General features: G+C 45.8%; 2 protein-coding genes and 1 pseudogene across 2 annotated transcripts; 1 reads left to right on the top strand and 2 right to left on the bottom strand.

Annotated features, from left to right (window-relative positions):
• Positions 1 to 1339: 1339 nt before the first annotated feature.
• Positions 1340 to 2256, top strand: LOC108539707 (putative monooxygenase p33MONOX pseudogene; annotated as a pseudogene).
• Positions 2257 to 4814: 2558 nt separating this feature from the next.
• On the bottom strand, positions 4815 to 6459 carry LOC108539708 (endogenous retrovirus group FC1 Env polyprotein-like). Its single transcript, XM_017888593.1, has 2 exons — positions 6374 to 6459; positions 4815 to 6039 (listed from the first exon to the last, which is right to left on the bottom strand). The coding sequence occupies exon 2, from the start codon at positions 6032 to 6034 to the stop codon at positions 4841 to 4843; it is 1194 nt and encodes a 397-aa protein (XP_017744082.1). The 5' UTR covers positions 6035 to 6039; positions 6374 to 6459; the 3' UTR covers positions 4815 to 4840.
• A 2753-nt stretch (positions 6460 to 9212) lies between these two features.
• LOC108539709 (uncharacterized) lies at positions 9213 to 12024 on the bottom strand. Its single transcript, XM_017888594.1, has 2 exons — positions 10722 to 12024; positions 9213 to 9304 (listed from the first exon to the last, which is right to left on the bottom strand). The coding sequence occupies exon 1, from the start codon at positions 11695 to 11697 to the stop codon at positions 11095 to 11097; it is 603 nt and encodes a 200-aa protein (XP_017744083.1). The 5' UTR covers positions 11698 to 12024; the 3' UTR covers positions 9213 to 9304; positions 10722 to 11094.
• Between the last annotated feature and the right edge of the window lie 1401 nt (positions 12025 to 13425).

The raw sequence follows: 13425 nt of genomic DNA on the forward strand, positions 1-13425 counted from the left end.
GAGAATCCATCTGGTCCTTGACTTTTTTTAGTTGGTAGGCTATTAATTATTGCCTCAGTTTCAGAGCCTGTTATTGGCCTATTCAGGGATTTAACTTCTCCTGGTTTAGTCTTGGGAGGGTGTGTGTGTCCAGGAATTTATCCATTTCTTCTAGATTTACAACCGGCTCCTGAATGACTACTAGGTACATAATGAAATGAAGGCAGAAATAAAGATATTCTCTGAAACCAATAAGAACAAAGACACAGCATAACAGAATCTCTGGGACACATTTAAAGCAGTGTGGAGAGGGAAATTTATAGCACTAAATGCCCACAAGAGAAAGCAGGAAAGATTTAAAATTGACACCCTAACATCACAATTAAAAGAACTAGAGAAGCAAGAGCAAACACATTCAAAAGCTAGCAGAAGGCAAGAAATAACTAAGATCAGACAGAACTGAAGGAGATAGAGACACAAAAAAAAAAACCCTTCAAAAAATCAGTGAATCCAGGAGGTGATTTTTTGAAAATATCAACAAATTGATAGACCGCTAGCAAGACTAATCAAGAAGAAAACAGAGAAGAATCAAATAGACGCAAGAAAAAATGATAAAGGGGATATCACCGCCGATCCCATAGAAATGCAAACTACCATCAGAGAATACTATAAACACCTCTACGTATTAGATATTTTCTATTGGTCATCTTTAAATTATCCGTTCTTTTCCTCTTCCATCTTGATTCTGCTAATATGATGAAATAAATTTTTAAATTTCAGATATTACTTCCAAAATTTTGGATACTTTTTTATACATAAAGGATAAGATAATGAAGAATAAAGATAAAAGCATATCTATTCTTTATTTCTATATATATGCAAGCTATATCTTCCTTTACTTTAGATATTTTCTATTAATGTTTTATTTTACTTCATTGCACATAGTTATAACAACTCCTTTCAAGCCCTTATCTTCTACTTCCAACAACTGCATCATCTTTGTTCATTATCTTTTCCTTTAACAATAGGTAGCATTGGGGCAGTGTTGTCTGGTGGGAGCTGGAGACCTTCCGTGTCATTGCTGCTCTCACCATGGCTTGGGTCCAGACTGCACCACATCCTCTCAGGAGACGTGGGCCCTCGGAACCTCTTTAGTGCCAAATTCCAGGCTGCAGGCAGCCTGGTGGCAGCAGGATAACAGAACCTCTGGATGGATACTTCCTGGGAAGTTTTGCTAATTTGTAGCAGCTAGACCATGTTTCTCATTAACATCTATCTATCAGCTTAGTCATCACATCATTTCACTGTGGTGGCAGCTTGGAATTCTAGATAGAAAAAGCACCTGGATCCCAGTTTTTCAATGGCTTCAAGACAACCAGGAGTGCCTGCTCTTGAGGGTAGTGGGCCTCTAGGCAAGACGTTCCTGCCCATCAGGATACACCGTTGGGCATCAAGCTACGATGATGCCCTCAAGGACCCTGCGCTCATGACTCTTCCTCTATCAAAAATGGGCACTGTCCCCTGGAAGCCAGTTATTCCAGAGCACAATAGCGGTACCTCACCAAGGTGGAGCAAGATGAGGCCAGCCTATCCTCCCCAGCCATGACCCTGTCATTGGCCATCGACAGTGTGGACAAAGTCCCAGTGGTGAAGGCTAAGCTACCCATGTCATCTTGAATTATCTGATAACAAAACAGACCCAGGAAAGCATTTCAGCATTTTGGGTGACAGGCAGCGCTGAGAGATGCTGGCTACACACACCACACAGGGGCCTCACCACCAAGGAGACCAACTACCTTACAGTGGCAGAAACACAGCACAAACTAAAGCTACAGAGTGGACAGATAACAAAAGAAGAGAGGCAGCCTGTATCAGCCCAGTCACTCCAAGCACCACTCCTCATTCTTCCCCTAAGCAGAAGCCCAGAGGCTGGTTCACCTCTGGTTCTTCCACAGCCTTACCTGGCCCAAATCCTAGCACCATGGATTCTGGAAGTGGGGATAAGGACAGAAACTTGTCAGATAAGTGGAGCCTCTTTGGACCAAGATGCCTTCAGAAGTATGATTCTGGAAGTTTTGCCACCCAGGCCTACCAAGAGCCCAGAAGCCTTCTCCAATGGAATTGATCCATGCCCAGGCCAACTGAATGGCTGAAGATCCAGTAACCTTGAAGCTGCCCAAGATGAACATCCTAGTGATGGAAGGGAAGAAACAGCCACCATGGACCCATAAGCTCAAACTGCCTGACTTGAATGTGCTCACACCCACTGGCTTCTAGAGCCCTTTCTATTCTAGGGACTCTACCTCGGCTGTGACATGGGAAAGGTACATTTTTAAAAACCTGTTAAATTGGGGCTAGCACTGGAGACATAATTGGTGTTTGAGAAACATTAGTGCAAAGCTTGCCCTTGTCGTGTGCAAGAAGCCATTTTGTACTGCTTTAAAGTTGGACTAAATAATCTCAGCAGTGATGTATGGGGGATCTCATTACCTATTTTTTCATCATTTCCCCTAGATAAGAACTTCAATCATTGCTTATTAGGTAAAGAATGTTTGTGCTGTTCTGAAACCCAGGCTTCCTGATTCCTTTACCACTATCCATATGAGCATTGACAAATCATAGCATAGAGGTATTCACTGACTCGTTGAGAGGACTCTGACCCTCTTGACTGCATGTGCCATGCCCCTGCCTTGTCAGTTAGGGGACCCAAGATCTGTTTAGAACCTGGGTACAGGTAAAAGCCACACTTGGCATGGACCCCTCTTTCTAGGCTGAACCTTGACTCCCCCTGCTTTTTGATAGACCTAATGGATCACTGTCCTGCAGCCAGTTCTTCATGTGGGGCCTCTTAGGCCAGTGCTGGGGGAGGCATGCTTCTCTTTCTATGCCACAGAACAAACACTAGTCTGTCAAAGGCTTTCTTGCTCTTTAAAGTGAAATTAATTTAATTCCAATTTGGTCGAAGACTTCCTAAGAAAGAAAATACAGTTCACTGAATTGGCATTGGTAAATGGATGTTAAACTTTTTTAAAGTAACATAAAGTAAGATGGTAGGTACAGTTAGAATACAGTCTTGAGGCTCATGTGAAACCAGTGTTACCTTATTTTGATATCCTTGTTCAAGTCAGGGCCTGAAACGTCTGCACCGGGAGGTGAAAGAATTCAAAATTTTTTGTACGAAAGCATTTTTCACCAAAATGAGCCTCATTCCTTTACATAACACATAACTTTACTGAGGAAAAGAAATAGGGAAACTGCCTTTTTATTTCTCCTCACTGTGTACAATTTCAGTCATTGTCTTTAACACTGTCTCAAACACCCACTTTTGTTTTGGATAGTATCTCATCTGCATAAGAAATTGACCTTTCCATAGAGCCGCTTGGAAGCTAGAATTATCAGAACAATTAATTTATTTGCATCTTCTATTATAATATCTTGTTTAACAATATAAATTCTCACTACTTTCTCAAAAAAATAAAAAGGTCACATTTCCCTATTTTATTTTTATTTTATTTTTTTTCTGAGATGGAGTTTTGCTCTTGTTGCACAGGTTGGAGTACAATGGCACCATCTCGGCTCACTGCAACCTCCGCCTCCCGGGTTCAAGCAATTCTCCTGCCTCAGCCTCCCTAGTAGCTGGGATTACAGGCATATGCCACCACGACCGGCTAATTTTGTAGTTTTGGTAGAGATGGGGTTTCTCCACCTAGTTCTTTATTTGTCAATTAATAAGAATGAGACCCTGTCATTTGCAGCAACATAAAACTGGAGGTCACTGTGTTAAGAGAAATAAGCCAGGCACAGAAAGACAAACTTCCCATGTTCTCACTCATTTGTGGAAGCTAAAACTTAAAACAGTTGAATTCATGGAGCTGGAGAGTAGAATAGTGGTTCTAGAGGCTGGGAAGGGTAGTGGGCATGGAGGGGGGATTGTTAATGGGTACAAAAATAGATAGAATGAATAAGATCTAGTATTTGATAGCACAACAGGGTGACTACAGTCAACAATAAATAAAATATAATTTATTGTACATTTTAAAATAAGTAAAAGAGTGTAAGTGGATTGTTTGTAACACAAAGAAAAGGTAAATGCTTGAGATGATGGTTATTCCATTTACCCTAATGTGACTACTGTGCATTGTATGTCTGAATAAAAATATTTAATGTATACCATAAATATATACACCTACTATGTACCCACAAACATTAAAATATATATATATGAATGATTGTAACCTGAGCAAAGTGAATATAAGGTTTTGAAGACTCTGCAAAAGTCTTATGTTTTTACTGGAAAGCAATTCATTTGATCAAACTTAAGTTGCAAATATTTCTTTGGGGTGGCCGCTCAAGGCAGTTCTTTTATTTTCAGATGTGCTACTTTGAATCTACCCCCATGTATGCTTACTTCCAGTGTAATGCCCAGACCCGCGATGACCCAAAAGCAACCACCAGAGTCCAGAGACAAAGCCAAGTGGCAGGGATCACTTTATTTCGAGTTCGTACTCGGTTCCCTCCAGCTAGGTATCAGATCCTAGGGAGAGACCCCGAGCTCGGTGTTCAGCCATCTTTTATAGTCAGACACAAACGAGTTACAGCAAGTTACAGAGTCACTGGGGATTTTTACAGTTGTAGGTTTACAATTGGCTGACATTTAAAGTTAAACATTAGTCAGTTGTTCATTGGTTCCCGCCCTTTGACCAAACCACAAACGGCCACTTGCCCTGCTAGGGACTTTCCAGATAATCTTGTTGTTTTAGCATTAAGGGGAGTTTCCTGACTTTTCTGACCTCTGATATTCAGTATTTTTCCACTCCTCATTCCCCCCTCTCTCTAGTATCTTGAGAGCCAATCTTGGGTCTTATATGTCTGACTCGGAAGTCTCGGTGAGTACAGGTTGGTACTGGGCTCTCAGGACCATAAGCTGGACAGTGTTGAGTCTTTCTTTTACAAAGTTTGTTAATCTGTTTATTATACATGGTCCTATAGTGAGTAAGAGAAGTATACTTATGAATGGTCCTATGAGGGGCACTAGAAGGGAGTACATGGAGGAATTCCACCAGCTGTTGGCAGCAGAGGTGAATTGTTGTTTCTGCAATTCTAGGCTGAGTTTATGTAGTTGTTGAACTCGCGTTTCTACGAGTCCAGATTCATTTATGTAGAAACAACAATCTTCTCTGAGGAAAAGACAGGTCCCTCCTTTTTCGGCCGTTAACAGGTCTAGTGCACGGCGGTTTTGTAAAGTAACTTGGGCAAGGGAAGTCAATTGTCTCTGTAATGAGGCAAGGGATTCGGCGGAAGCTTCCATAGCTATGGAGAATTGATGAGAGAGTTTTGCAGTGCTGATAAGGGAGTGACCTAAAGCTCCCCCGGCTAGTCCTGCAGCAACTAAGGACGTGGTGAGTGAGACTCCGGCTACTAGGGGGAGGAATATAGCTCGTTTTGGTCTAGGGAAAGGGGCGGAGTCCCACCTGGAAAATTCTGCAGGGGTGCGCAAGGTTAGTTGGGGGACTAGCGTGACAGGGAGACACAGTAGGGTTATAGTGGCCTGAGTGGAAAGGTTCTTATATAGGGTCCCATTGCACCAGAAGAAAGAACCGGGAGGGGCAAAGAGGGTTGAGTTGGGAGTGGAAGTTGTATTACAGAGGGTAGTGCCGGCATTTGAATAACAAAAGGAAACTTGTGTCTGTCCAGGGTTTAGGAACAAGGGGACGTCAGGGATCGGGGGTGGTATGTGGCTATTGTTAGGGTTTAGGCTGAGAGAAGCGTTAGACCGGCCTGGAAGTGGAACTGCGGTTAACGGCGGTCGCCCTAGAGCCGCGCAGAAGAAGCATGCAGAGAGATTGCCTAGGCCAGTGGCGTTTGCGATTTCTAACCCTTCTCTTAATAGGGATAACCAGGAAAAGGGGCGGGTAGGAGTTAAAGTTGAAAGCTGGACATTTAATTCCCTTTCCTGGTTCTGTATAGCCGCGTGTAGGGTGGTCTGGATCTGAACAAGGGAACGCCAGAGAAAGAGACGGCTACTAGGCCAGGTAGTTCCTGAAGTCAAGTACATAGCCCCTTTTTGCTGGGAAGTCCAGCGGGAGTCCCAGGGGTCCCAGATAACCCAGGTGTAGCCTGATGTGGTTTTAAAGAAATTGTGTGACTGCCACGTTTGACTGGATAGGGACTCAGAAGTTTTTAGGATTTTAACGGTGTGGATTTTGCAGGACCTATATGGACAGCCGACACTTTGTTCTACCCATGAGTTATTACAATAAGAGAGTGTTTGGTCAAAGAGGAAACAAATTGCGGGTGCTGCTTTTCCTGGCTGGTGTTTAAAATCAGTGAAATTTAGATGGATGGGAGTGCTACAACCCCCAGGGGGACAGTCAGCAGTGCCTAATACATAGCCCTTTTGTTCTGTCTGAGCATAATTGGTCCAGTTCTCAGTCAGGAAGAAACGCCAAGCGAAAGGGGATGTTGCCGGGTTCGCCTGGGTCTCCCCACAAGGGATCCATAAGAGTAGAAGAGTTATAAAGGAGGTAGGTGTCATAGTTACAGTTTAGGTTGCTGACGGCGTAGAACAAGTTTTAGAGGGTTTTCTTTGGTCCGGTCAACTGTCCAGGTTGCTGCCTCTCCCGTCGAGGATGTAACAAGGTCCGAGAGCGGGTCTATAGGCTTGGCGTGGGTGTGATGAATCCAGGCGGCGATGCCTTCCACTTTGAGGGCCGTAGGCGTAGTCAGGATCACCTGGAATGGTCCTTTCCACCGGGGTTCTAGGGTTTCTTGTCGGTGGCGCTTGACGAGGACCCAGTCTCCCGGTTTGTATTGATGTGGAATGGGTGGAGGCCCAGCTTCATATAGTTCTTTTAGCTTGGGCCAGACTTCCTCATGAACTCTCTGTAGGGCTTGTAAGGAGAACAAAAGTTCAAGACCATTATCTGTGTCAGCTTTGAGGAGATTGTCTTTAAGGTTAGGGAGGATAGGGGGTGGTTTGCCATACATTATTTCATAAGGGGTAAGTCCTAGTTTATAAGGAGAGTTACGTGCCCGGAACAGAGCGTAGGGGAGGAGGACTACCCAGTTAGCGCCAGTCTCCATGGTCAATTTAGTTAGGGTCTCTTTTAATGTTCTATTCATTCTTTCTACCTGACCTGAGCTTTGGGGTCGATAAGCACAATGTAGTTTCCAATTAGCCCCAAGGATGGAAGCCAGTCCCTGACTTACCTTTGCGGTGAAGGCCGGCCCATTATCCGACCCTATCATGACTGGAAAGCCGTACCTGGGCAGGATTTCTTCTAGGATCTTTTTGGCCACAATCTGTGCAGTTTCTTTTTTTGTCGGAAAAGCTTCTGCCCATCCTGAGAATGTATCTATAAAAACTAGTAAATATTTGTATCCATATTTTCCTGGCTTTATTTCAGTAAAGTCAATTTCCCAATATATACCAGGTCTATCTCCCCTGTGTCTTTTTCCCGTGGTCTGGGTCCCGTGACTGGCGTTATTGAGTTGACATACTACACAGTTTTTAACCGTGGCGTCTACTTTTTCAGGGGCGTTTTTAATTTTTAGTCCAGCGTGTTGAATCAAATCTAACATCCGCCGCGGGCCCAGATGAGTGCTTCGGTGGATTTGTGCTATTACTCGCTGCCCCAACCTGTCCGGGAGAATGGTATTGTTGTTAGAATCTTTCCACCACTGATTACTGACCTGTGTTCCGGGGAGTTTACTTATCCACTGGAGGTCTTCTTCTGAGTATTCTGGGTGAAAGGGCAATTCTCTGGGCCCGGGATCAGGCAGCTGGAGGGCCAGCAGCTGAGGAGTGGTTTTAGCCACGTCTTTTGCAGTCTGGTCAGCCAGGTTGTTTCCTCGAGTGACTGGGTTAGTGGCTTTTTGATGTCCCGGACAGTGGACGATAGCCAGCTTTTTGGGTTCCCAAAGGGCAGCCAGAAGATTTAAGATTTCTTCTTTATTTTTAATGTCTTTTCCTTCAGCTGTGAGAAGCCCCCTCTCTCTGTATATAGCCCCATGTATGTGGGCAGTGGCAAATGCATACCGGCTGTCAGTATATACTGTCAGTTTACGGTCTTTGCCTAGTTTCAGGGCTTGTGCCAAGGCTATTAACTCAGCCTTTTGAGCCGATGTTCCTGGAGGTAAAGGCTCAGCCCAAACTATCTCAGTCTCTGAGGTTACCGCCGCCCCCGCATACCTCTGTCCTTGGTGAACGAAGCTGCTTCCGTCAGTGAACCAGGTGAGGTCTGCATCTGGTAGCGGTCGGTCCTGGAGGTCTTCTCTGACTCCATGTACCTGGGCTAGTATTTCAGCACAGTTGTGGAGCGGCTTACTTAAGTCTGGGTCTGGCAGCAATGATGCTGGGTTTAGGGTTGTCGGGGGCTTAAATGTTATTCTGAGGGGGTTTAGTAACAGCCCTTGATAATGGGTAAGCCGAGCATTGCTGAGCCATCGGTCAGGGGGTTGTCGGAGGATGCCTTCGACAGCATGAGGGGTGGTGACTTGTAATTCTTGGCCCATGGCCAGTTTGTTAGCGTCTTTGACCATCAGGGCCGTTGCAGCAATCATCCGGAGGCAAGGAGGCCATCCTGCAGCTACCGGGTCCAGTCTCTTTGAGAGGTATGCAACCGGTCTGCGCCAGGGACCTAAATTTTGAGTTAATACTGCTTTCGCTATGCCCCGGCTTTCGTCCACGTATAAGTGGAAAGGCTTAGAGACATCCGGAAGACCCAGCGCGGGGGCCGAGAGCAGAGCAGTTTTGATTTGCTGGAAAGCTTGCTCAGCCTCTTCAGTCCAATTGAAGGGCTGCTGCTCTTTGGTAGCCTGATAGAGGGGTTTTGCCAGTTCAGCGAAGCCAGGTATCCAGAGTCTGCAGAACCCTGCAGATCCCAGGAACTCTCTTACCTGTCGTGTTGACTGCGGTCTGGGGATCTGTAGGACAGTTTCTTTTCGAGCATTTGTTAGCCAGCGCTGTCCCCCTCTAAGTAGATACCCCAAGTAGGTTACCTCTGGCCTGCAGATCTGGGCCTTTTTAGCTGAGGCTCGATAACCCAGGTTTCCCAAGGTTTTCAGGAGGTCTTTGGTTCCTTGGATGCAGGCCTCTGGGGACGTTGCCGCTATTAAGAGATCATCAACATACTGCAAGAGAGTTATACTGGGGTGTTGGCGTCGGTACTCACCCAAGTCTTCGTGGAGGGCTTCATCAAACAGAGTTGGGGAGTTTTTGAATCCTTGTGGCAGTCTGGTCCACGTCAGTTGGCCACTTATGCCTCTCTCAGAGTCTGTCCACTCAAAGGCAAAAATTTCCTGGCTTTTAGGGGCTAAAGGCAGGCTAAAAAAAGCATCTTTTAGGTCTAGAACAGTATACCATTGATTTTCAGGACTCAAGGTACTCAGGAGGGTGTATGGATTTGGCACCGTCGGGTGTATGTCCATTACCCTTTTATTGACTTCTCTTAAGTCTTGTACCGGCCTATATTCTTTACTGTTGGGTTTTTGTATTGGTAGCAGCGGAGTGTTCCATGGTGAGTGGCAGGGGCGTAGGACTCCATGATCTAGGAGTCGGCGGATGTGTGGTATAATTCCCTCTTTGGCTTCCAGGGCCATTGGGTATTGGCGCACGCGAACAGGGTCCATCCCGGGCTTAAGCTCAACAAAAATGGCGGGACGGTGCTTTGCTAGCCCTAGCCCTCCTGTTTCTGCCCAAGCCTCCGGGAAGTTCTGGAGCCAGGAGTCTATATTTTGGTTAGGAGGCGTTAACTCCTGGTGAAGCCGGTACTCATCCTCTAGAGTTACGGTAAGAACAGATAGTGGCCTGTTTTGGGAGTCAGTCACTTTGGGCCCTTCTGGTTGAAAATGGATTTGTGCCCCCATTTTTGTCAACAGATCTCTCCCCAACAGGGGACAAGGGCTGTCAGGGATGACCAGGAAGCTATGGGACACTTTCCCGGTTCCCAAGTTTACTGCTCTCTGGGTTGTCCATGGATATTTCTTGGTTCCTGTGGCCCCTTGAACCCAGGAGGAGTTGGAAGATAACTTTCCATAGGGCTTGACTAAGACCGAATGTTGTGCCCCGGTATCGACCAGGAACTGGACCGGGGACCCCTCCACTTGTAAAGTTACCCTAGGTTCGGGGAGGGGATCCGAACCCCGTCTCCCCTAGTCTGTATCTTGGGTAACTAGTATCGGCATAGATTTGGGCTGCCATTGTCCTTGGCCTGGCTGGCGCTGTTTCTTTTTGGGGCAGTCTTTTATCCAGTGACCAATTTCTTTACAGTATGCACATTGGTCTTTACTCAGATTGCGCCTAGGGGCACGCGTGGATTGGGTGCTTCCTGGCGGTGGTTGCTCTTTTTGAACGACCGCCGCCAGGACTTTGGTCATTTTCTCAGTGGCCCTAATTTGTCTTTCCTCTGGAGCATCTCTGTTGTTGTAAACTCTCTGTGCTATGCGAAGGAGGTCCTGGACCTGTTTTCCCTCCAAATCTTCTAATTTTTGTAGCTTTTTTTTAATATCTGGGGCCGCCTGGTTGACAAAGGACATAACGACTGCTGCCTGATTTTCAGGTGCCTCTGGATCTATAGGTGTATACTGTCTAAAGGCTTCCATTAGTCTTTCTAGATAAACAGCGGGGCTTTCTGTCTTTCCCTGTAAAACAGAATATACCTTAGCCAAATTAGTGGGCTTGCGAGCTGCAGCCCGGAGACCCGCCATTAGAGTCTGGCGATAAACGAGTAGCTTTCCCCTACCTTCTGCTGTATTGTAGTCCCACGTTGGCCTGGTCAAGGGAAATGCTGCATTAATGAGGTCGGGGTTTGCAGTCGGTTGACCGTCATCTCCAGGAACCAACTTTCTAGCCTCTACCTGGATTCTCTCCCGTTCCTCCGTTGTGAACAGAATGCGGAGGAGCTGTTGGCAGTCATCCCAGGTGGGCTGATGAGTGAACATGACACTATCTAGAAGGGCTGTTAGGTCCTTGGGGTTATCAGAGAACTGGGCATTCTGAGTCTTCCAGTTGTACAGGTCACTGGTAGAGAATGGTCAATACTGGAGTCTAGGGTTACCTGTGTCATCGGGGGGTCCTATTTCCCTTAAGGGGAGCGCTACAGTGGAATCAGGAACTCACGGAGTTGCCTCACGCTGGACACGCCTGCACGTTCGCCCTGCCGGCCCTCCCGAGCCATGTTCACTTTCAGTTTCTCCTGGTGCCGCAGCCGCTTCTTGGCCCTCATGGCTTCCTGGGAGTGCGGCCGGTTGGGCTTGGGCATGGGGTCCGGGAGGGGGAGGATAAGGCGGGGGTTCCAAGGATGCAAGGTCCTGGCTGTCAGGCAACACAGGGGGCAAGGGGGCAGTTGGAGTTTTTGGTCTTTTGGTGGTCCCAGTTGGTTGTGCGACTAGGGTTTTACAGGGTTCAGAGGTCAGCAGAAAGGGAGCTAGCCACAGGGGCGGATTTTCCACCAGATCTTGCCAGACTAAAATGTAGGGGATCTGATCTGGGTGTCCGGAACGACCTGGCAGGAAAACCCTTGATTTTACCCGGAGGATAATGGGGAGGCAAAGAGTTCCCTCAGCTGGCCAGCCTACGCCAAAGGTGGGCCACTCAGAGTGGCAGAGGGTTATTAATTTTCCCTTTTTAAGTTCTATACTGAGATCATATCCCCTTGCTCTCACATCTTTAAAATTATCGACAAGGAGAGAAAGTGGTGTGGTCTGGGAGTTGCCCATTCCGAGGAAGTCCTGTTGATAGACGATGGGTGGTAAGGGATATTAGTGCCTGGTACAGGACTGGCTCTGAAGCTCCTGTAAATCAAGGTAAATTAGTAGCAACAGATAACTTCCAACAACCAAGATATATTGATCGCTAGCATGTCTCGGGCTTAGGACCCGACCAGAAGCAGATGGGCCACAGAATACAGAGCCCCAGATGAGTACCGGAGGACGTCTCCCACTGGCCTCCACTGACTGTCCTATAGCGCATCCGCCAGGACTACATCAGTCTCATATACAGACCCCGCGGGATTATTCAGAGGCAGACAGACAACATATAAACAGAGCCAGCTTACTCACTTTTGCGATGACCCGTTGGCCTGGGGTCTGGTGGGCTTAGGGGCAATCCCGGACAAGCCCCCAAGATGTAATGCCCAGACCCGCGATGACCCAAAAGCAACCACCAGAGTCCAGAGACAAAGCCTAGCGGCAGGGATCACTTTATTTCGAGTTTGAACTCGGTTCCTTCCAGCTAGGTATCAGATCCTAGGGAGACACCCCGAGCTCGGTGTTCAGCCGTCTTTTATAGTCAGACACAAACAAGTTACAGCAAGTTACAGAGTCACTGGGGATTTTTACAGTTGTAGGTTTACAATTGGCTGACATTTAAAGTTAAACATTAGTCAGTTGTTCATTGGTTCCCGCCCTTTGACCAAACCACAAACGGCCGCTTGCCCTGCTAGGGACTTTCCGGATAACCTTGTTGTTTTAGCATTAAGGGGAGTTTCCTGACTTTTCTGACCTCTGATATTCAGTATTTTTCCACTCCTCACCAGCCAGACTTGCCCAAAGTTGTTTACATAACTTGAAAATCACCCCCATTCTGGCTCTCTTCATTTAGGAATCTTCCCTGACTTCCCAGCAGCTGAGACTGCCCTGAATTTTGTCCTCTTGTCTACATGCCATAAAGGTTATACATTTTCTACTGAAGATTTGGTGGCAGTTTTGGCCTGGCCTCCCATAAAAGTCAAAAAAGGAGAAATGTACTCCAAATGAGACTCTTCTTTCAAGTTTTCACTCCCCTCAAGAATTATTCTGCTTTCATTCATTCTCAAGTGCCTTTGTGTATTTTTTTTTTTTTTTGCTTTTTTTCCCAAAATTAATAGTTGTTATATATGGCAGTTGTGAGTCTTGTAGAAACTTAATTTACCATATAGAAGCTGACACGTAGTTTAACCACTGCAAAACTGAAGACCACGAGATAATCTTGAAAGAACCAGTAGAAACACAAAATATACAAAGGTGAACAACAATTCAATTAGCCAATGATTTCTCTCTAAAGTACCAGAACGTAGTGATATAACTTCTTCAAATATTATCTAATCTGAATTTTGAGTCATAAATTTCCTTTCCCTACAGCCAAGGTATAAGAGACGATACAATTCCCAGAGCTTATATGGCTTTGTTTTTATATCTATATATCTGATTCATTTTGAAATTTATTCTTGTGTATAGTGTGAGTTATGGATTCAATTTTGTCTTCTTCCAAATGACTATCTACTTACCCCAGCAGCATTTATTAAAAACTTCACCTCTGTCCCAGTGTTCTTAGGTAGCATCTTTTTCACATATTGAATTTCCACATGTACTTGGGTCTACTTCTAGACTTGGTTTTCTATTTCATTTATATGTTTATTCACTTGTGAGTTCCACATTGTTATAATTGTAGAGGATTTATATTTTAAT

Source organism: Rhinopithecus bieti, unplaced genomic scaffold (genome assembly GCF_001698545.2).
Source record: "Rhinopithecus bieti isolate Rb0 unplaced genomic scaffold, ASM169854v2 scaffold_18434, whole genome shotgun sequence".
In the NCBI taxonomy this organism is placed as follows: domain Eukaryota; kingdom Metazoa; phylum Chordata; class Mammalia; order Primates; family Cercopithecidae; genus Rhinopithecus; species Rhinopithecus bieti.

Coding starts and splice junctions, on each gene's coding strand:
- LOC108539709 (XM_017888594.1), bottom strand. CDS start 11,697: ATGGGCAACTCCCAGACCACACCACTTTCTCTCCTTGTCGATAATTTT.
- LOC108539708 (XM_017888593.1), bottom strand. CDS start 6,034: ATGTACTTGACTTCAGGAACTACCTGGCCTAGTAGCCGTCTCTTTCTC.